The 23,696-nt window shown below is 43.9% G+C and overlaps 1 protein-coding gene across 1 annotated transcript in view; it reads right to left on the bottom strand.

The window, feature by feature from the left end:
- Nucleotides 1-5,277: 5,277 nt before the first annotated feature.
- Nucleotides 5,278-23,696, bottom strand: part of dtnbp1b (dystrobrevin binding protein 1b) — a 71,902-nt gene continuing 53,483 nt past the window's right edge. The window contains exons 2-4 of the mRNA XM_073822436.1: nt 10,177-10,335; nt 5,435-5,578; nt 5,278-5,306 (exon numbers count right to left, since the gene is read on the bottom strand). Coding sequence (XP_073678537.1) covers nt 5,278-5,306; nt 5,435-5,578; nt 10,177-10,335 — 332 coding nt within the window. The remainder of the gene's footprint in view (nt 5,307-5,434; nt 5,579-10,176; nt 10,336-23,696) is intronic.

The raw sequence follows: 23,696 nt of genomic DNA, 5'->3' as shown, positions 1-23,696 counted from the left end.
TAGCGGGCACTGCATGCCCTTGGAAGCATATGCCAACACAATAGCATCAACTATCCATCTGGATAAGCTCTGTTTCGACACGGCCAGTCCCTTGGGACGCCCGTAAAACGAAACAAAAAGCTGTTCTGTCTGTCTAAAAGCAGACGAGCGAGACACGTAAGCTCGTAATGCCCTGACTGGGCATAGGAGGCTCGCGTCCGTTTCCTCATCATTGACCGGTAGGGCTGACAGCACGATGACCTGTGCCCTAAACGGTGTGTTGAGTGATTTTGGAACGTAACCATGCTTGGGTTTGAGTATGACTTTAGAATCATTAGGTCCAAATTCCATGCACGTCGCGCTCACAGAGAGTGCGTGCAAATCCCCTATGCGCTTCACTGAAGCGAGAGCCAGCAGAAACACAGTCTTAAGAGACAGGTATTTCAAATCAATCGTCTGCAGAGGCTCGAATGGTCCACCTTTCATGGCCTCTAGTACCACAGAAAGGTCCCATACGGGGATTGAAGGAGGTCTGGGGGGATTTAGTCTTCTAGCTCCCCTCAGGAAGCGAATAACTAAATCGTTCCTTCCTATTGACTGACCTAGCGTTGTGCTCGAAAACGCTGTTATGGCCGCCACATAGACTTTGAGCGTGGACGGGGTTCTGCCCTTGTCCAGCAGCTCATGTAGAAAGGAAAGCACCTCCATCACACCACAGCTAGTGGGTGACGAGCCTCGGGCTGCGCACCAGCCCGAAAACAATGACCACTGTCCGTGGCTCATCCTCCAATGACGGCACCCTCGTCAGCCGTGTCGGTGCAAGCGGCGGCGGGCAGCGGCCATTTAACATCCTGGACGGAGGTTGACGAGATCGGTGAAGCTGGCGGGCGAACCGGCGAGCTTTGTCGGCTGGGGGGGGGGTTCCGGAGCCCGCTGGGCGCGGCGCTTCTTACGGCGCGACACCGCGGCGGGCGGGGGAGCAGTTTCGGCGAAGAACGCCAGGCGAGTCCTCAGAGTCGCCATCGGCAATGGTTCGCAATGAGGGCAGCCGCACCCAGCGAGCGCGAGCGCCGCGTGCTCCTCACCCAGGCAGGAAATGCAGATGACATGGCGGTCCCCGTCGCTGAGTGTGGCTCTGCATGAGCCGCAGGAAGGCATCTTTAAAAAGACGCTTGCTCTTTTTGTTGAGAAGTGTGTATCGCAACAGCGACTCACACTTAGGATACAAAGGATATAAGCGCCGGAAAGCGCAGCAGGAAGGCAAGGAAGGCGGCGTGGCCAGCAGCTTCAGTGACTCGTCCCGCTGAGATGCTTGCAGTCGACGGCGGCTTCTTCTCCGGCTCCAGCGATGCGTTTGCTTCGCTTGAAGGATGATGAACAAATGCTATATTTCATTCAAATAAATGTGATCTTACCGGACTATTTAATCTCTGAGTCTGATTTGAAGCGGGCAGAATGCTAGAGCTGCGTGTCATAACTGACGAAAATAACCGTCTTTTTATCCATTCAGTCAAATTTTGCGCTGCAAATATCAATCCTAGTTTTAATTTGTCTATAACCATGGAATAAGCGGGATAATCAACGGCTTGCCGTGCGTTAAAGGATTTTAAATGCCCGACGCGAAGCGGAGGGTGGTTGCCTCCGCGAACTTTTGAACGGTAGTATATATATATATATATATATACTACCGTTCAAAAGTTTGTGGTCAGTACATTTTTATTGTTTTTTTTTTTTTTTTAAGAAATTAATACTTTTATTCACCAAGGATGTATTAAGTTAATAATTAAAAAATTATTAAAAGTTAATAATAAATAATTTACATTGTTATATATATATATATATGTTAAAATAATAATAATAAAAAAAACATTATTTTATATTGTAAAAACATTTTGCAATATTACTGTTTTTTCAGTATTTTTAATCAAATAAATGCAGCCTTGATGAGTATAAGAGACTTCTTTAAAGACTATTACAAGTCTTACTGACCCCAAAATTTTGAACGGTAGTGTATAAAAAAATAAAAATATAAATAAAATAACATATCAAGGAAAAAACATGTAACATGGGCAGCATTAACGCATTTAATGTGTTCACTACTTTTTACCAGCCCTCTCTCCTTGCTTTTCCAGCCTTTGCAGTGTTCCCTTGCGTTTTAAATAAACTCTGAAACTCCTGAAATCCCTCAATCAAGAGTTCTTGCTCTGCTGCAGAAAAATACTGCGTGCGCTCCTTCATCATGTTCGCCGACCAATCAAAGCGTTTCCCATCAATGTTTCTACTATCGATACGTAGCCCCTTTTAAGCCACCCAGTGATCTCAAATAACTTCATCCAGCTATACTAATCATCAACAACAGGTGCGTTCGGAGAACCGGAATAGTGAGCTCATAGTTAGCGCGATGATTTGATCTTGGATGTGTCATTTGATCTTGGATGTAGTAAGCGAGGTACGAAGAACGGACCCCTGGTCCTTCTTTCCTCAGTTGTGATCGTTTACAGGTATGTGCCAAAAAATTAGAATATCGAGGGAAAGTCCATTTATTTCAATAATTTGTTCCAAAAGGTGAAACTTGTATGTTATATTGGTTCACTACACACAAAGTGAAATATTTCAAGTCTTTATTTGTTTCAATTTTAATGATTATGGATTAAAGATTAAAAAAAAAAAAAATCCAGTATTTCACAAAATTAGAATATCATGACAAAGTTCAACATTGTAGGCTCCCTTTGTCCCAATCTAGTCAGCTTATTAACACAAAACAGCTGCAAAGGTTTCCTCAGCCTTTAAATTGTGTCAGTCTGGCTTAGTAGTCTTCAGAATCATGGGGAAAACTGCTGACTTGACGGTTGTGCAGAAGACCATCATTGACACCCTCCATAAGGAGGAAAAGTCTCAAAAGGCAATTGCAAAAGAAGCTGGATGCTCACAGAGCGCATTATCAAAGTATATTAACAGAGTGTTAAGATGAAAGGAAAAATGTGGCCGGAAAAGGTGCACAAGTGACAGGGATAACCGTAGCCTTGAGAGGATTGTAAAGCAAGGGCAGTTCAGAAATCTGGGGGAGCTTCAAAAGGAGTGGACTTAGGCTGGTGTCAGTGCATCAAGAACCACCACATACAGACGTCTGCATGACATGAGCTACAGCTGGAGAATTCTATGCGTCAAGCCACTCCTAAACCAAAAACAACGTCAGAGGCGTCTGTGCTGGGCTAAGGAGAAAAAGTACTGGTCTGTTGCCCAGTGGTCTGAAGTCCTGTTTTCAGATGAAAGCAAATTTTACATTTCATTTGGAAATCAAGGTCCCAGAGTCTGGAAGAAGACCAGAGAGGCACAAAAGTCAAGCTGCTTAAAGTGCAGTGTGAAGTTTCCACAGTCAGTGATGGTTTGGGGAGTCATGTCATCTGCTGGTGTGGGTCCATTGTCTTTTATCAAGTCCACAGTCAACGCAGCTGTCTACCAGGAAATTTTAGATCACTTCATGCTTCCTGCTGCCGACAAGCTTTTTGGAGATGATGATTTTATTTTCCAGCAGGATTTGGCACCTGCCCACAAAGCCAAAACTAGGTACCTGGTTTAATAGCCATGGAATAACTGTACTTGATTGGCCGGCAAACTCGCCTGACTTAAACCCCATTGAAAATCTATGGGCTATTGTCAAAAGGAAGATGAGGGAACAGAGACCCCGAAATGTAGATGACCTCAAGGCCAATATCAAAGCAACTTGGGCTATCATAACACCTCAACTGTGTCAAAGGCTGATCGCCTCCATGCCACGCTGCCTTGATGCTGGAATTAGTGCAAAAGGAGGCCCAACAAAGTACTGAGGACATAATACAGTACAGTAACACACTTTTCAGGAGGCCAACATGTGTTTAAGATCCTTTTTTTTATTGGTCACATGAAATATTCAAATTTTGTGAAATACTGGATTTTTTTTGTTTTTTTGTCTTTAATCCATAATCATCAAAACTGAAACAAATAAAGGCTTGACATGTTTCACTTTGTGTGTAGTGAACTAATATAACATACAAGTTTCACAATTTGAAAAAAATTATTGAAATAAATTGACTTTCCCTCGCTATTTTAATTTTTGGGCACATACCTGTAGAGCCATTTGAAGCTGCATTCTGGAAGTTCAACCTTGGGGGCACCATAGAAGTCCATTATATGGAGAGAAATCCTGAAATGTTTTCCTAAAAAAACATAACTTCATGTACATCGACATGAACATCTTGTACGACAAGGTGTGAGTACATTATTTGTTCTGAAAGTGAACTACTCCTTGAAGTTCCAAACGTAAATGTGTGAGGAGCCTAATCATTTAGTCACATTAATTATTTGTATAATTTGTATATAGCACATCTGTACATACATTATATTGTTGATTGTGTACTGTTTTTTTTACATATTTATTCTAATTACTTGTTTAGTTATCTATGTCTTGTCACTTCCCATCTTGTCTGTGCACTGGAAGCTTCTATCACCAAGAACTGCTTTTTAAATGTGTTTTTGATTGTGGGACAGCAGTTTGCAACAATTCTGTAGAATGGCCCATATAAAAAGCAGTCCTTGAGCTGTCCCCAATGACAATTCTTATGGCATCCCACCACCTCCCCATCTCCTCCACTGTTTATATTATACTCCTTCTATACAGTACCGCAATTAGCGGTTGAAAGCAGAGCTCAATCCGAGCCTCAGGCTCAAGCCCTTGTCAAGGACAGCAATTTGTTTACCGATGACCATCAGGACTAGATGGGCAGGCAAACTGCTAAATGGAAGAAAACATCTGTAACTACTTCCGTTCATTCTTACTTTGAAACTTGAAAACTTTGAAACTTGAAAAATTAATCCAGCATGGTGGTCAGTATATTTGTAATGTGTATTTTTTCAGAAATATGCTTTATTTCCTTCAGTATTGATTTTTAAATTTAGCATTAGAAATTGCATTGCTCTCTAGTGCAATGTAATGCAAATCATTCTCAGATTACATTTTAAATTAAGTTATACAGGTAGCTGCTTATGTAGACAGTAGACAGTGAGGCAATGCACTTGGTTTTGGAACAGAAAGACCAGTGTCCTGATGTTGCCAGTATAATCCAGAGAACTTGGCTTTCAGTGCAGCTCAATGTAATTAGTTATAATTGTAAAACCTGTTTGTTCTCCTCTGGATGCAATCAAACAGCACAGACATCATCTCAGCATGTTCTGCTGACGGCGGCAGTAAATGTCAGCACTAATTTAATGGCATTTCAGCATTAGTGAAGCTAAAGAGTTCTTTAAACATAAGGAGGGACGCTATAGCAGGGAGCCACTGTCGCCATTAGCTAAGAGTGGTTTAGATGTATAGAAATCAGTCAGGCTACATTAAAGAAATGACTAACGAGAGAGCGGAAACACCTACAGAGTGGGTAAAATACAGATTGATAGTTGGGAAATGTCACTATATGTATACCCAGCATCGGTGAGGCCACACTGTTGTCCTCGCCACCAGAGTTGAGAAAGACGTCCAACGCCTCATGGTCAGACATGTCCATCAGGTCCATTTGCTCCAGCATGTCCACATTCACCTCCATTGATGACATGCTTCCTATTGTCTCTGTGAACCAAAGGAAGAGCAACAACATCACTTCATGCAACCTCACACTTTAATCACTTTGACGAATCAAGGATTTGAGTCCAGGATGAATATTTAACGCATAGTGTTCGCATCTCTGTGGACAAAGAAACCCCCTATGTGAGTTCTTGAGTCAACTCTTGCCAAATAGAAGAGCAAATTTAGTTGTCAGATCTCATTTGATGTACCGGGCTATGTCCTGGATTCGTCACCTTGCGGTTATGTTGACTCTGTGATGTCATTAGCGCATGCTTCACAAACACAGATTGCGGCGTGGGGCATGCCCGTCACATGTGCGTGTGTGAGCGTGACATCAGTAAGCAGAGCGGTGAACTGCATACCTCAAGGTTGTGTAAGAGGGCAGCGGCACAGGGGGATGGACAGCAAAGAGAGAGACATGTTAGCTCCCCTTTACAGTATTGAGACACAAACACAACTGCACACTCATACACTCAGAGTCTGTGTGTATGCTTTGAGAGAAATGACACAAAACACTATTACAACACAATTTCAGTCCATACTCCAAAACTTTCCTCTTCCTGATCCTTTAAAATAGAGGATTAACAGAGAACTGATTTATATTAATACCTTGCTGTACGTAACAGCAGTGACCCAGTAGATGATCTTAGTTTCTGATCCTAATGCCACCTTCTTTATGACCCACTGACTAATCCTAACCCAGCTTTCCTAATGACCATTTGGCTAATCCTAACCCTTCCCTCTTTATGACCAATTGGCTGATCCTAACCCTACCTCCTTAATGAACCATTGGATATTCCTAATGCCACCTTCTTTATGACCCACTGGCTGATCCTAACCCAGCTTTCTTAATGAGCCATTGGCTGATCCAAACCCTGCCTTCCTAATGAGTAACTGGCTGATCCTAACCCAGCTTTCCTAATGACCCATTGACTGATCCTAGCCTCACCTTCTTAATGAGCCATTGGCTGATTTTAGCCCCACCTTCTTTATGACCCACTGGCTGGTCCTAACCCTACCATCTTAACAACGAATTGGCTGATCCTACCCCCGCCTTCTTAATGAGCCACTGGCAGATCCTAACCCTATCTTCTTAATGACCCCTTGACTGATCCTAGCTCCACCTTCTTAATGAGCACTGACTGATCCTAACCCTATCTTCTTAATGACCCCCTGACTGATCCTAGCCCCACCTTCTTAAAGAGGCATTGGCTCATTAGCTGATTCTACCCCTACCTTCCTTACAAGCCATTGGCCGATCCTAACCCCACCTTCTTAATGAGCGGTTGGCTGATCCTAACGCTACTTTCTTTATGACTTAATGGCTGATCCTAACCCTACCATCTTAATGACCAATTGGCTGATTCTACCCCTACCTTCTTAATGAGCCATTGGCTGATCATAACCCTGCCTTCTTTATGACCCTCAAGGGAGTCGCACACCGGACGAGAAACGCAGCGCAACGTCGCGTCGCGCCAAGGACAGCTGGAGGTATCGCACACCGGACGCGCACATTCTATACGCGCCAGCTCATTTTTCAGTGAAGTTCTGAACTGCAAGTGACAGTTGTGACCTTGTAAATCCAGTAGGTGGCAGTCAAAGACAGTGAATGTAATAACGACAGGCAAATGTGCGTATACTCATAGAAAACTATGTGTTCGAATTTTAAAGATGTGGCGCGACGCAACGCTGTGTTTCTCGTCCGGTGTGCGACCCCCTTCAGGCTGATCCTAACCTCGCCATCCTAATGACCAATTGGCTGATCCTGACCCCACCTTCTTAATCAGCAATTGGTTGATCCTAACCCCACCTTCTTTGTGACCCACTGGCTGATCCTAACCCTACCATCCTAATGACCAATTGGCTGATCCTGACCCCACCTTCTTAATCAGCAATTGGTTGATCCTAGATGTCATATCCTAGCCCTGCCTTCTTAAAAAGTGTTTGACATCAGCCGTGGTGAGTCTTACTGACGGGTGAGATTTGCCACTTCCATTTAGAGATGCTCCAATGCATACTTTATCACAGATGAAGTGGATTATTTCTCAGATAAACAGAGGTTTGAATTTTACATATAGGAAGCAGTATAGCTGTTAATATTTAATAAGTTTATGTGCTGCTTAACCCTCTGGGGACTGAGGGTGTTTTTGGGCCCTGAAAAAGTTTTGACATGCCCTGACATTTGTGCTTTTTTCAGTATCTTAAAAACATATGAATGGCCCAAATCTGATTATATTGTAATCAGCACAATTTGGGCTACAATAATATGTAAGCAACATGAATGTACATGTTGGTGTTTTTGAGAAAACAACGTTTATGCGTGCTTAGTGAAAAACAAAATTTTTGAAGTCACTGAAATAAAGTCATGAAACACATACAGAATATTTGTTCACAAGACTTTGAGAACAGGATGTGTTAGGCTAGAGTTTTTTCTATCAAATGATGTGAAAATCATCTCGTTCACTTGTTTACACAAAACAGTATATTGATTTAAATTTTTGAAGACACTTTTTGTTTAGAATAGCTGTATGCGAAGAAGGCGTGAATGATCATGAATAATGCTGTGATTCACACCTGAGAAGACAAAGACCTGCATAATGAGCCGCATAATTAGTTATTCAGTCAGATGACTGAGAGGAACAAAGGAATGAATGAAGGAGGAATATAAGGACAAAATATGTTTGTAGCTTATTTTGAATAGATTTATTTATCAAGAAAAATAACTTGAGATTCACTTGTGAACTTCTTTAACATCTGAAGATGGTACAGTGCTCTCAGGAAAACAGTTTGAGGAGACTCAAGTAAATGTCAGCAGGATTCATGTGTTGAGCAGGTTTACAATCACTAAAAACAACAAAACAAAACATCTGTGAGCATGTTAATATCAACAGCATCATACTATTTATTTATATATATATTATGATTTTGTAGTCATAGACCCACGCATTTTGTACAAACGTAAAAAGGACATTTTATATCTGAGAAACTAATAAAAATAGTTTATCGTGTTAAACATCCATTCGAGAACACAGTATTAATACATATTGTCAAAACATACACTAAGTGTAAACCCTCATATTACATCCTACTGTTGTAAGATACATTAATAACTAAATAAATAATTATCATCTTATAGTCAAACATAAGCATGCTTTGTGTGAATACAAAGAAACTAGGCTATATTATAACTGTTAAGCTTAAATGTGAACACTATAACCTTTATATTGCATCATTCTTTATTGAACAGACTATTAAAAACATACTGGAATCGTGAGTCATTTAGATGCAGTGAAATGAAACGTACTTTATAATGTTTCAATTGCTGTAGTCAGGAATTACAGTTGGCAAAAAGTCTTAACTGGTAAAATGTTTGCACATTCTGTCACAGTAATAACTAACAAGTAGGCTAATAAGAGAAAAAAAAAACTTACTCATGTCTTCTGAAGTACGTTTTATTCCTGACAGAGTCTTCTTCCAGAAATGACGAACTTGAACGAAGTTTCTCCTTTGTTTACCGTGATGTGGGCGTCTACTTTTGCCGCGGCGCCCTCACGTGGACGATTTGAATATGAATAGCGAACAGCTCGTGGGCGTGATCTAATTATAAAATAATGAAGCAGACCGGAGAGACTGGACATCGTGTTGGTTTCATATTGATTATTTTATCACAGGATATTTGTTTTCGGTAAAACTTACTTCGTTTAAAAGTATACATATCAAGCTTTGTCTGGACATATTGCTCATGTCTCTGTGTTGTATATTGGCTGAGTTATAGTATATTTTACTGACGCGTTTCTGAATGAAGATCACGGAGATCAACGCGGCAGACAGCACACCCTTTTTGTTTTCTTTATTTTGCAAAATCACAATGTTTTTTTGATTTTGTGAGTATATACAAATAAAAGTAGACCCTTTACAGATTCGATTGATGTACTGCTTTTATCTGTACAATCAGAAATGACAAAGTAATTAAAGTTCCTTTTGGGAAACTGCCTCAAAACGCCCCAGGGCGTTTTTCGTCCCCAGGGGGTTAATGTGGGGTTTATTTATTTTTTTTATCAGTTTTGCACGTCAAGTTGTGAGCATAACCAAAAACTGTAGGTTTTTGCTAGCCCTGCCCTCTTAATGTCTAATTGGCTAATCTTAGCTCCACCTCACTACTCTTTCATTTGCTGCTTCGGTGTAGTTTATTTACCATTGGATCAGCATTACCCATTGGCCTTGGTGTTCCACAACAACTCTCTATAGCTGCTCTTTTGTAAATTCCCATGCACCATGTGTCCCCTGAGTCATTTTAGACAAATTGACTGAGTGGAAGATGAAAGCAACACTCAGTTTATCCACTTCAGGTCTGGGAATAGCCTCCCCAATCCAATATCTTGAGTGCTGTGGACCCAACACTCTTATTTGTAATAATGACTGCTGAGTACTTTTGTACCAGACCATCTAAGATGACATTTCTCAGGTATATACAAAAGTTTGTTACATTATTCACAGGGATACTGCATATTTTCATTTTGGTAAATAGATTTTGTTTGTATTAGTGTCTGGCAGATTTTGATTTGCTCCAGGTTAGAGCCAAGGGAATGGGCATAGCTCACCTCTCCTCTCTGCAATCTGTAGGTATCCTGTGGATAGGTAGTGCTCCATGTCCTGCTGAAAAGCCTCCTCAAAAAACTTTTGCTTGTCCTTTAGTTTTACCTGCGGCTGGACAGGTTCCGCCTCCGGTACTCTCTGAGCATGCTCCAGCTCCAGCTCCGCTGTGATTGAAGGACAAAAAGGAAGTGATCAGACAAACTTTGTTAAATATTTTCTTAATTAAACCTGTTAAAACATTCCAAAAATGTTAGTTACCTATGCAAGACAGAACAACAGCATTTTGAAAGACTTGCATACAACATACAGCCGAGTCATATAAAAAGTGTCAAAGCCTAAGTATTCTCAGAGATATCTTCAAAGTATATAAAAATAAAGGTTTAGCTTAAATCACAGTCATTTTTTCATTTTACAAAATTGTTAGCTGAGTCACAACCATGAGGCAACATTCTGAACACACACACAGTACACAGTGCGCTTTCCCAAAAGCAAACTTGTCTGGACAAGACAGCAGGGGGTTGTCAGTGCTGTCCAGCAGTGATTTTCAGATCTCTGCTCTGCACAGCTTGATCTGAATCAGCACATTCACAGGTAAAAAGGTGTCCTGACATGACATATCTACCCTACATTTTCCTAAAACTGGGTGACATGTGCTATATGTCGTTTATCACATTGTGAAGGTTCTGAAGGGTTAGGTTGTAACCTAAAGGTCATGTTATTCGTTTTGCCTTACTAAATGTGCATTCAAAAGTTTGGTGCTAATTTAAATCGATTTACACAATAAGAAATAAATTGTGTTTTTTGTGAAGAGTCATCTGAATGCCCTATTAAAAAAGTAATAGATTTGAAATGCATTTATTGTAAGCATAAGTTCAAGTATATTTGCAAATTGTAATTCAGCTTTATCTGGAGTACTTCTTGAGCATATTGAGCCTAAAACATGTTTTAATTTGACTACTGATGAAGATTGTATGATCTTTAAATAATATTAGCTTTAAATGCAAAATATTTAAAGTTTACCTAAAGTACTTGCAATTGTTCCACTTTAGCACAATCAAACATACTTAAGTATCTTTAGTTGGACTTCAGCTGGACAGTACTACAAAAATTAGTTGTTCCAATTTAGCAGACTTTAAATATACCAGTTTAGTAATTATTTTAAGATCATAATATGTAAACGTTGTTAAGATCATAATATGTTTTGTATTATACTTAGTATGAAATAAAGGTATTTTAAATACATTTTAGTATATTTATTGTTCATAGGGGAGTGTAACTCAAATGTGACCCTAGACCACAAAACCAGTCTTAAGTCGCTGGGGTATATTTGTAGCAATAGCCAAAAATACATTGTATGGGTCAAAATTATTGATTTTTCTTTTTTGCCAAAAATCATTAGGAAATTAAGTAAAGATTATGTTCCATGAAAATTTTTTGTAAAATTCCTACTATAAATATATCAAAATGTAAATTTTGATTAGTAATATGCATTGTTAAGAACTTAATTTGGAGAACTTTAAAGGTGATTTTCTCAGTATTTTGATTTTTTTTTTGCCCCCTCAGATTCCAGATATTCAAACAGATGTATCTCGGCCAAATATTGTCCTATCCTAACAAACCATATATCAATAGAAGGCTTATCTATTGAGCTTTCATATGATGTATACATCTCAGTTTTGTAAAATTTAACCTTATGACTGGTTTTGTGGTCCAGGGTCACAAATAGGATAAAGACTTTTACACTAACCTATTGGGCTAAATGGCGAAGAGAATCTCCGTGCCTCAGTAAGTTAGGTTATTGCAGGGTTGGTAACACAAAGAGGTAAAATAACATAATTAAACGCTTATTATCGTGCTTTACCAGTGAGACAACGGGGGGAAAACTACCTGAACGGCCGAAGAAGCGGAACTCAGAAGCCAGAAGAAAGAAAGACAAAAAAAACAGCCTAAACGTGGCGACAGGATACACAAGGTGGAACGATTTGATGACAGAGAAAATCCTGAGTTGTGATGAAGTACCTTAATTTGTTTTGGACAGGTAAGAGAATGAATTAATTGTGTAGACCGCTCTAAAACTCAGTGATATCGTTGTAATTTACATTAAAGATGATACTGACCATAGTGGTAAACATATGAACAACTGCGATGCTAATTCTAGCTAAAGAACGTCTAGGTTACGTAGGTAACCCACGTTCCCTGAAGGAGGGAACGGAGACGTTACATTGGGATCTCGCCTGAGAGACCAATCATCTCTGAGCCTTATTCAAAAGGCCAATGAACATTGGCGAGTGGTATTTGCATGCCGAACCACTCCGCCGTGCACACGGGTATAAAGAGGGCGGCATTACAACCACTCATTCAGGTTTTTGCTAAAGAGCCGGATCGAGCCCGGCGTCAGCGCAACGTCAGGTCGTGGCAGGGGAATGTAACGTCTCCGTTCCCTCCTTCAGGGAACGTGGGTTACCTACGTAACCTAGACGTTCCCCTTCAGTCGAATCACTTCGACGTTACATTGGGAACTTAGACCCATGGAAAAGGCCACGAACCTGACACCGCGTTACGCCCTATGCCACGTGCAGACAGGCGGACGTGTCCGCAGGTGGGTACGGACGTAACCTTCCCAACGCCCTGGGGGCCGAGTAGGGGGCCCCACAGGGGTGCAAGTTGTACTGAAGCATGGGTTGGGGGGGGGGAGCACATGAAATCTTTACATGTGGAAATGAAAGTAAATTCAATATATCCATAAGACTTTAGGGATATACGAGGAAAACTGGCTGACCACTGGAGAATATTGAAAAAATTGCCACAACCTGCGGGGCGAAGGAGACCCAGCAGGAGCACAGTCAGGAACTACTCCGCATCTAGCCCTGACTGCGGGGCATGGAGGACCCAGGGTTCGCCGGAGGGAAGATTCTGGGAAAATAGCGCACGGACCCTCGTGGGGATGGCTCAGCAAGCCGACACCAGCCGGCCTCCCGCTCACCTGAAGTCCTTATGTTAGGACACGGGAGGAACGGCCTCTAAGCAAGGGTTATGAGCCCTAGCGAAGGTATTCGGTGTCGCCCAGCCCGCAGCTCTAAGATATCTGCTCGTGAGGCGCCAAGAGCCAACGCGTAGGAATCTCCTAAGGGGCCTGGCAGACCCTGATACAAATGACAGGGATATGGCATCTATTATAGACCATTAGACAGCTGCAGCTCATACAGAACGCTGCTGCCAGGATTCTGACTAGAACCAAAAAATCAGAGCATATTATACCAGTCCTCAGGTCCTTACACTGGCTACCAGTTATGTTTAGGATAGATTTTAAAGTACTTTTACTTGTTTATAAAGCACTCAATGGCCTAGGACCTACATACATTGCAAATATGCTCACTGTATACAAACCTACCAGACAACTCCGATCACTAGGATTGAGTCAGTTAGTAATATCAAGGGTTCACACAAAACAAGGGGAATCCGCTTTTAGCTATTATGCCGCCCGCAGTTGGAATCAGCTTCCAGAAGAGATCAGATGTGCTAATACATTAGACACATTTAAATGCAGACTGAAAACTCACCTGTTTAGTTGTGCATTTATTGAATGAGCACTGTGCTACGTCCGAACAGACTGCATTATTTTATGTATAATCATTTTACTGTGCAAATTAATTTTAAAATCAATTTTTTCAAATCATCTTAAATGTTCTTAAATTCTCTGTTTTTATTGTTGTTAGTGTGATAACCATTTCTACTGTTTTAATTAATTTTTAAATCAATTTTAAAATCCTTTAAAATGTTCTTACAATTTGGTGACCACGGCGTGATGTCTCTGATCAGGTAAGACGAAGTATAGTTTGTCTATCTGATTAGTGACATTACTGTTCGTTGTGAATAGACAAGATGAAGTATAGTTTATCTGTCTAAATATTTGTTGAAGTAGATACGACGAAGTATAGTTTGTCTATCTAGACATTGCGCAGACCAGGTAAGGCGAAGTACAGTTTGCCTATCTGAAGGCTGCCGCAATACATTGCGCAGACCAGGTAAGGCGAAGTACAGTTTGCCTATCTGAAGGCTGCCGCAATATTCTCAGCAAGACTGAGAGATCGTGCTGAAGTAAACTTAAAGTAAATGGACAAGATGAAGTATAGTTTATCTGTCTAAATATTTGTTGAAGTAGATATGACGAAGTATAGTTTGTCTATCTAGACATTGCGCAGACCAGGTAAGGCGAAGTACAGTTTGCCTATCTGAAGGCTGCCGCAATTTTCTCAGCAAGACTGAGAGAGCGCGCTGAAGTAAACTAAAAGTGAAAGTGTGGGTCACGAGTTTCGATATGTTCTTAAATCTGTTTGTGTGATTATTATTTTAAATTTTTATGACTATGATTTTTATGCTATTGTGATTTTAACTCCTGTTATGTACAGCACTTTGAATTACAATTGTGTATGAAATGTGCTATATAAATAAACTTGCCTTGCCTTGCCTTGCCTTACCACCCAATGAGCCTACCTCAGTTTGGAGACAGCATTTCCTTTCTGCTGACCTCCGGAGCAATAAGAGCTGCTCGGTGCGTCTGAAGTGCCGAGTGCATACACAACATCGCAGAAGCTGGGTCTGCCTCCTCCAGGGCAGAGCTTGCAGGTTCACCACCTGATCGCTGGAAAGGCGAGGTGGGAACCTGGGGCACATAGCCGGGCTGGGGTCTCAGGTTTTGTTTACATGAGAATGACCGGGCCCGAATTCTCGGCACGCTTCGCTGACAGAGAAGGCTTCTAGGTCCCTTACCCTCTAAGCGGCAGAATAGCTCGACTGGGGCCAGTGGCTCCAAAAATGGGGCGTCCCGCAGGCCTCGGAGGGCGGCGGAGAGATCCCAAAGGAGTATGGGGCGCGGTCTGAAAAGGATTAATCCCTCGCGCCTAGCAGGAACCTCACGACCAGTGGGTGCTTACCTGCATCGTGGTATGCTGCGACAGCAGCGACATACGCTTTGAGAGTGAAGGGGACAGCCTGCACTCCAACTTGTCCTGCAGGAAGGAAAGCACTACTGCAATCGTGCATCTCTGTGGGTCCTCCCTCGAGAGGAACCTTAGTCAGCCAACAGACCTTGTCTCAGTGCATAAGCCTGCCTAGTAAGGGGGCTTGGAACTGAGTGACAGTCTCTATGACGGCCTGGGGCAGGCCGGAGAGGTCTGAGGGTGCCCGTGCCCAAGCAGGGAGGGGCTGCCGCGAGGGAGACGGTTACTAAGACCTAAGTCCGGGTGGGCCAGTTCTGTGGCGCAACCAACAAGACTTACTCCTCGTCCTCCCTGGACTCGCACAGTGTCTGTGTGAGGAGGCTCGCTGGGGAAGGGCGTACTTGAGCCCCGGAGGTCAGCTGTGTGTCAGTGCTACTCTGAGAAGAGGCTACTGGCAAAGGGAGGAATCAGGAAGGGCAAGAAGGAGAGGCTGGGCCTTGCCGATATAGCTCCGAGCTAGCTGGAACATCACGGGGGGGAGTCGTCATTCTGCAGGGTGGGTGGACTGCCGTGGGGCCGCTAGGCTGCACGGTTGAGTTTCCCCGCTTTGAGAAAATGGCAAGTAGCAAAATCTGCCACTTAGACTCCGTGGGAGCAGATGGTGGACAAGCTGTAAGCGCCCGTTGTACACAGCATCTCAACCCGTGGTAGTCCACGGGATGACTAGTCGGCAACACTGTGGGAAAACGCCAGTCCGGAGTGAGCCAAGATGCCATGCCTATCATAGGACTCGATCGTGCTGAAGCGGTCTCACATGAACGAGCTCAGCGGCAGCGCGGCTAAAGCTGTCATGTGCCCCAGGAGCCTCTAAGTTTTGAGAGGGACTGCTGAGTTGTGCCTGAAAAAGCTCAGGCACTACAGCACTGACTGCGCGCTCTTGGTAGAATGGCGGGCTGTCTTGTGGACCGAGTCGGGCTCCCGACCGAGGAAAGAGATCCTCTGGACTAGGCAGAGTTTGCTCTTCCTTCGGTTGGCCTGAAGGACCAGATGGCAGGGGTGCCAAAGCACCAGGTCCCCGGATTCGCACAACGGAACTCACGAGTGGGCTAGAAAGCACCAGTCGGTGAGACGGTCGGACGCGAAACCCTGTTTGCCAAAGAGGGGACAGGGGGCTCCCGTGGCCTCAAAAAGGCGAGGAGGAGGGGACTGGCCAAATGGAAGCACCTCGCACTGTGGCGCTCGACCCCCGGGGACAGGCCGCCGGAGGGGTGTGTGCCGGGAAAAGTCTAGACGCGGCAGCGGGTGCCCTTCAGGCGGATGGCTGCAACCCATTCCCGGAGACGGAAGCATACTCGTATGCACTTCGTCATGAGCGTCTGTGCCGACAGCCTGAGAAGGGGCCGGGACAGAGCTCCATCCAGGATGGGTGTTAACCCACCACTCTATCTGGGCACGTTGAAGTAGGGCTGTAAGACCCTGACCTCATCCCGGCTGGAGGGACAGGCTAGATTGCGTCCTTCGCCAGTAGGAACGCGACCTCCGCAGGCAGGGCAGAGGCACGCATGTGGCGGGCGAGTTGTGACATGCGACGGAAGCGAAGACCACCCTGGCGGTTGATGTAAGCTATGGTTGCAGTACTGTCGGTGCGAACAAGCACGTGTTTCTGACGCAACACCGGTCGGAAGCGGCGAAGGGCCAGAAACACAGCCAACAACTCGAGGCAATTGATATGCCACTGCAGTCGAGGTCCCGTCCAGGAGCCCGATGCTACTTGCCCCCCCGAATGGACAAAAATGTAAAGGGTACCTCTGAGCCTGGGCGGATGCCAGGAGCCGGGCCGTACCGTCTGTATCAACCACCGTAGCGGTATCAAGGGACGTTGACCGCCGTGACCGTGGTGGGGCAGCCTAGGGGGAGACAGGGAAGGCGACTGACCACAGAAGGATTACTCTTTGTATGTTCTGGGAAAGTCTAACTGCACTTAGCAGCGCTTACCTTCTTCCCTGGTTCCCGCGCTGGCGACATCCGGAGGTGAACTCTGTGTACCGCCGACCCGTAGGCCAGCGGGGATGCTGAATGAATGAACAACTCCCGGCCCTCCACCGCAAGTGGGGACGCAGATGTCCTCGTCCCCAACAGAGCAGTTTTCTCCACCTCCGGGGTGCCCGCATCAGAGACGCTTCGTAGCTCGCCTGCGAGTGTCTTTCCTCGCAGGACCCTGAGAGACGGGCGGTGTCCCTCTCCCACGGGCAGCTCGATGTCGGGCTGCGAGTCTAGCGTCATGCTGCTCAGCAGGGGATGGAGCTGGTTTTGGAGCCGCGGGGGGACGCCCTCGGCGACGGGCAGGCGGAGGCGGGGGCCCAGGCGGCGGGATGGTAGCTTCGCGGCGGGGCAGGATATGCTTGATGGCCTCTGTCTGCTTCTGGACCGCGGAGAACTGCTGGCAAAGTCCTCCACGGTGTCGCCGAATAGGCCGCCCTGGGAGATAGGAGAGTCGAGAAAGCGAACTTTGTCTGCCTCTGCCATCTGGGCCAGGGTCAGCCATAGGTGGCGTTCCTGGACCACGCAGGTGGACATCACCTGACCAAGGGAACGCGCCGTGACCTTCGTGGCCCGGAGGGCGAAGTCGGTGGCAGCGCAGAGTTCTTCAAATACCCCTTGGTCGGGACCACTCTCGTGCAGGTGTTTAAATGCCTGCGCCTGGTACACCTGGAGTGTCGCAATGGCATGCAGGGCGGAGGCGGCCTGCCCAGCGGCGTGAAAGGCCCGGCCCGTGAGAGTGGACGAGAGCTTGCATGCCCGGGAAGGGAGACGCGGAGGGCCCCGCCAGGTGGCAGCGCCCCGCGGGCAAAGGTGCACCGCGACAGCGCGCTCGACCTGGGGGACCGGATGAATAAGGAGCTCTGGATGAATAAGGAGCGCGCCACGATTTAGACAGCTCCTCATGCACCTCCGGGAAGAAAGGGACCGTGGGAGAGCACGGCGCTGCTGCCGGTGCCCTCCCCAGGAACCAGTCATCCAGCCTAGAGGGATCGGCCGGGGGCTCTTTAGGAACCTCCAAACCGATCCCCCTGGCTGCCCGGAGAAGCATAGCCGACAGTTCGACATCAGCCTCCGAGGGGGCAGCGACCGCGGGCGGGCGCCGCGCCGAGGGAAGAGATGTGTCACCGTCTGACTCTCCCTCTGATGCTGCGATAGACATGATGCGCGGTGGCTGAAAAGCATTGGTGGCTCAACGATCGACCGCGGGAGGAAGGCGAGGGGAGCCAGCTCGCGAACGAGCGGCGGGACTTCAGCGTGGCCATGGTCATACCTTCACAGTGTGGGCATGCACCATCCATGAACGCCGCGTCAGCGTGCTCGAAGCCCAAACACGTGAGGCAGCGGTTCATGTCCGTCCGCTGAGGAGAGGAAACTACCACATCCAGAAGCGCACGGCCGAAAAGCCATTCTGAAAAGAACGTCTTAATCGGCCGCGAGAAATTGCTCTTTTGTGATCCCGGTTGCCCAGGGAGGAGCCGCGGGGCTTTCGCAGCCGTGCACTCGCCGGGGCTGCACGCTGGATTTGCAAAGGCTTTTTGTGGCCGTGAAAACGGCCGCCCGCAGGATCACGCTGGCGGCTGCCAAACAATGCTCTTTCAGAAACACTCTTTTAGTTGGGCAGCACAGCAGTAGGAGGGAGCATGAACTCTGAAGAACTCTTGTAGTAGGATTTCTGTGAAATCGCAGAGAAAAAAAGGCTCGAACCATTGGCTCTGAAAGCAAAAGTCTGAATGAGTGGTTGTAATGCCGCCCTCTTTATACCCGTGTGCATGGGGGAGTGGTTCGGCATGCAAATACCACTCGCCAATGTTCATTGGCCTTTTGAATAAGGCTCAGAGATGATTGGTCTCTCAGGCAAGATCCCAATGTAACGTCAAAGTGATTCGACTGAATGGGAACTACTGAATGCAGAACATTTAATTGAGTGGGGAAAATTATTGCAATTTGAGTTATCAATAAGAGAAAAACTGTAAATTGTCTGCTAAAAGATTTTTGTCAATTTAGCAGGGCACAAGCACACAGTAGATTGGCTAAAGCTAGACAAGGACTAAAGGCTCAAACACTCATTTCAATTCAATACAATATGATCTTTAAAAATATAAAACTTTTATAAAATTTTATATGAACACAAAATGTAAATGCTTTACAAATTAAACAATACATAAACGATTTAAACAACCTAATTTGTTTTAAATGTTTATTTTTAATTTTTAGCTTGATAATTGTTTTAAAAGTGGCAGTCCTTTTTGTCCTGCATACTATGTTTTCATGACACGTCATCAATCGGTTATACTGACAGCACTCAACGTAAACAATGTCACTGAACCGAACGAAACTCCCATATTTTGCTGATTATTGCTGTTGAAAATGGTCAGTTATTGTCAGGTTTTGGGCTATACTAATCGGTTGGACTGGGATAAACCTTTAGAGTACTATAGACTGCCAAAACTTAGAACAAATTAAGGAGAAGAGTGCAAAAACTGTCTGAGGCGTTTGTGGTTGGCCATACTAAACCAGGTTTTCCGGGGCAAGATATTTTTGACAACATTCATGTTTGTTCTTCTCATTTCCATGAGGTAGGTCAAATTAGGCTAATATCTTAATTAATACTGCTCGTATGTTTTTTAACCACGTATTAACTATAGTTTTTCAAAATATTGCACCCTAAGTTCTTCTCTATATGATTCAGCAGCTTCCACACATTTTTTTTCTTCTGTGGTTTAGACAGCATAAATTAGCAGAACAACGTATTCAGTAGTACATAAACTGTGCAATCCATGCTGTTGTGAGTGTTACCAATATGGCCACACATCTTGGATTACTGACCAAAACATGACGCAAGTACAAACCCTCTATAAGAATCAACCATGTATTTACTAATGACTGTGCTGGTTTAATGTTTGTGGGAATTCCAGGTGTCTGCATGTCTCACTTATCCTTTGTCTAATTTTCTTATATTCTGCTGCTGATTCGTCTGTTTTACTGCCTGTTTTTGTTTCCCTGTGGGTTGGAGTGAATGTGGGAAACTACAGCTCCTTTATTGAGCTACAGAGACCCGACTGTGAGTGTGTGTGTTGCATCAGCAACTTGACTGTGGATAAAAGTGAGTGTGCTCATATTCAGTTTAGGAGAAAGCACAGATAAAACACTGCGTGTGTGTGTGTGTGTGTGTGTGTGTGTGTGTGTGTGTGTGTGTGTGTGTGTGTGTGTGTGTGTGTGTGTGTGTGTGTGTGTGTGTGTGTGTATCATTTTGTTTGGTCTGCCTGTGGATTAATTAATGGCTGTGGTCGTCCTGAGGGAAACAGCTCTGGTCTCTGGTCTTTCATCAAAGAGTTGTGCTCCAGTGCACGCATGTCTTCTTTTCTTTTGCCATCACACACTCTTTGACCAAAGGGCCTGCTCACAGCACACACACACTCCAATACACTTCTGACTAGACTTCAATCTAACTTTCCTCTTTTTTGAAGTGTGGACTCAGTCCAATCTATAACATAGGGATCTACCACATAGTAAAATGTATACAAAATGATTAATGTCCCTGCTGTTTCAATTTTATAATCATTATATATTCATTCTCTTCTCTCAATTTCATAATCATCATACATTCTTTCATTCACTCACTCACACTAATGCAAGTTATTATTATATAATGGCTCATTACAGTTACTTTAATGATGCTCTGTGCATATGCTTGTGTGTTCTTGTGGATGTTGTGATGTGATTATGACTAAGAGAAAAAGAAGAGTCTGCGCATGACAGTGTAGAATAGAGACATGTAATATTCTGTTCTCGCCTGCCAGAATGATTTTGCTCACAAAGTGCCGTCTGAGAGAATTTCCTCAAAGATATCGCTGCTCAGAAAGACAGTTCAGCTTCTGTTAGAAGTTTTATGAGATGAGCTTCAGTCTTTGCTGCGGCTGTCCAGATGCACTGACCTGAGACTGAACATCTTCAAGAGGACCTAGATGGTTTTGAGGCCTAGAGAATACTAAAACGTTTATATAATATGGATCCTTAGCTTGAGAACAGCTGTTGTAGTGGACTCGAAAATCAGTCAAGGAATGTTAGCAAAAATGACACTTTCCTGTTCTAAATAGCTTCCAATTTTTAAATTGTATAGCACTTGGACAGTTTCAAAATTGGACAAAGACATCTCATTGAATTTATTGTCGTAAAGCCCATTCACACCAATAACTTTAATTACATTTGCTGCGTATTATCCACACAACACCCTGTAATGGCCTGTTTATTGTAACATGTAAAAACATAACTGCATAACTGCTATGAAAGCGAGCCCAATGATATCATTTCCCTTCCATTATCATTATAGTTGCACTCTACAGTGATTTTTAAAACATTATGGTTATAGTTATTGTTATAGTTATCATTTCTTCGGGTGAACTGGCCTTTAATCTTCCGCTGGAGAATCTGCAGAATTCGAGAGCTCTTGGATCCTGCATAAAAACTCCCATCTGCTCACAGCCACAGTGTGCCCAACTTTGAATACACAGGATATTTTTGTTGTTCCAGTTTTAACGTCCACTTTGGAAAAGCGATTTGAGCAAACATTATGAATGTTATCTATAATTAGTTTGTAGACCTCTTTATGCAGCAAATCAGATAGCATGAAGTCAACACAAGTGGTCAGTTCATGCAAGTATAAAAATGCTGTTATGATTTTTGATCATTTTGTACTAAACCCATGACTTTGTTTCTGTGGAACATAAATGTAAAAAATCATCAACTTTAATTCTATACAGATTACATAATCTAGTGTGTTCACAACAGCCGGCGCGTGATGCGTAAACATGATCTGCCGTAGTAGATGCATGCGCAGAAGCGATCTGTCGTGCGTATGCGTCACTCATTGTTTACATAGTGCATACTGGCCTCTCAAAATGGTAATTACTTGTGCTTATCCTGATTCTGGCAACCGATTAAAAACTAAAAGATTACGTTTCCTTGTGCGAACTCATCTGGGAGTGTTGAGTTTTAACCAACTACATTGCCAGAGCATGTTGGCATGTCACGCGACCGGCTGTTGTGAACGTGCTTCATAAAGCTGAACGTTCCGGTGGATCAGAGGTAAATAATGATGTAAATACTGTTCAGTTTCTTGCACAGATGGATTGTTATGTGTCTCAAGACCTCAATGTGTCGTCACGAGCTGCAGGGTTAATTTGATTTTGTCTGTGTATGTTTTTCTTTAAGATTTGGTAACCATTGACTGCCATTATATAACTTACAGACTGCAACGGTTTGAGTTAAAAATCTTTGTTTGTGTTCTACTGAAGAAACAAAGTCACCTATATCTTGGATGCCCTGGGGATAGGCAGTTAAACATCAAATTTTCATTTTTGGGTGAACTATGCATTGTTGCGTGCATATGATTTTATTTTCACCACCTGTGAACTCACAAAAAGCACTTTACCTCCTCGTTGCTCCACGTTTGTCCTCTGCTTGTTTTGTTTTGGATACACAGCTTGTTCCCTTTGTGAAATCATGTCGCATACCGTTGCATCTTGTCATTACTTCCTGTTTTTGGTTTCATTTAGAAGTATTTGTTCCATGTTGCATTCATATTTCATTTGAACCGCACCAGTTCATTTAAAAAGCGGACCAAGACCCATGTTTTTAGCGGCCTCGGCCTGCTTGTTTGGTGCGCACCAGGGTTCGAATAGCAGTGTTCACACTTACTCAAATGAACTGCACTAACAGAGCAATCGCACCAGAGTTTGTTTTAATCGAACCAAACATGACAAGTGTGAACACACTTGTATCATTAATATTATATTATCTTTAAGTATCTTTAAAAAATACAAAAAAAACAACATACTTGTAAGATCTGAAGTACACTCCAAGTGCATATTCAGTGCAATTAAGCACATTTGTTTTTCACAGGGCTGAAAATGTTCAGACTGTTCAGAAGACGATGTTTAATTTTATGCAAAGCCAAACAAACTGCTTGCCAGTGCCAGAGTTCCCAGGATGCTCTTGTGTGTTTAGTCCTTATCTGAGACTCTGACATATCTGTGTACCCATTGCTTGTGCCCAAACATTTGTATCCCATCTCTTTATATAAAAAGAAGAAAATTGGTAAAAGTGAGGTGAGACGCAGACACAAGAGAGCAGGTGCTGACCTAAAGAGCATAATGAGATGATCCCCAGAGATAGAGAGGGAAAGCAGGCTTAATAGTCATCATTTTGATGGCAGTCATCTGGCTGCGTGATTTAATGCCTATTAATTGGATCTACTTATTGACTGCGTCATTCCGCAATGAGCGCATGAATGATTGCCCACAGAATACCCCTACACACACTCCATCTATCTTGGTTTGTGTTCGTGTAATAGCTTCATTTGTGCGTAATTGCGATGACAGATTGTAGGGCCGTAGAAACAACAGAGACGCGTGCTGCGAGTGGAGTGAGCACTATTGAGTGGAAGACGATGTGCTTGGTTTGCCATATGGGCTGTTGTAAAGGCTCATTCACACCAGCCGTAGTTCACGTCTCAGTCTTTGTGTGGAGACACCTGCGTCTCA

Source organism: Garra rufa, chromosome 17 (assembly GCF_049309525.1).
Source record: "Garra rufa chromosome 17, GarRuf1.0, whole genome shotgun sequence".
Lineage (NCBI taxonomy): Eukaryota > Metazoa > Chordata > Actinopteri > Cypriniformes > Cyprinidae > Garra > Garra rufa.
This window is presented reverse-complemented; position numbering and strand designations above follow the sequence as displayed.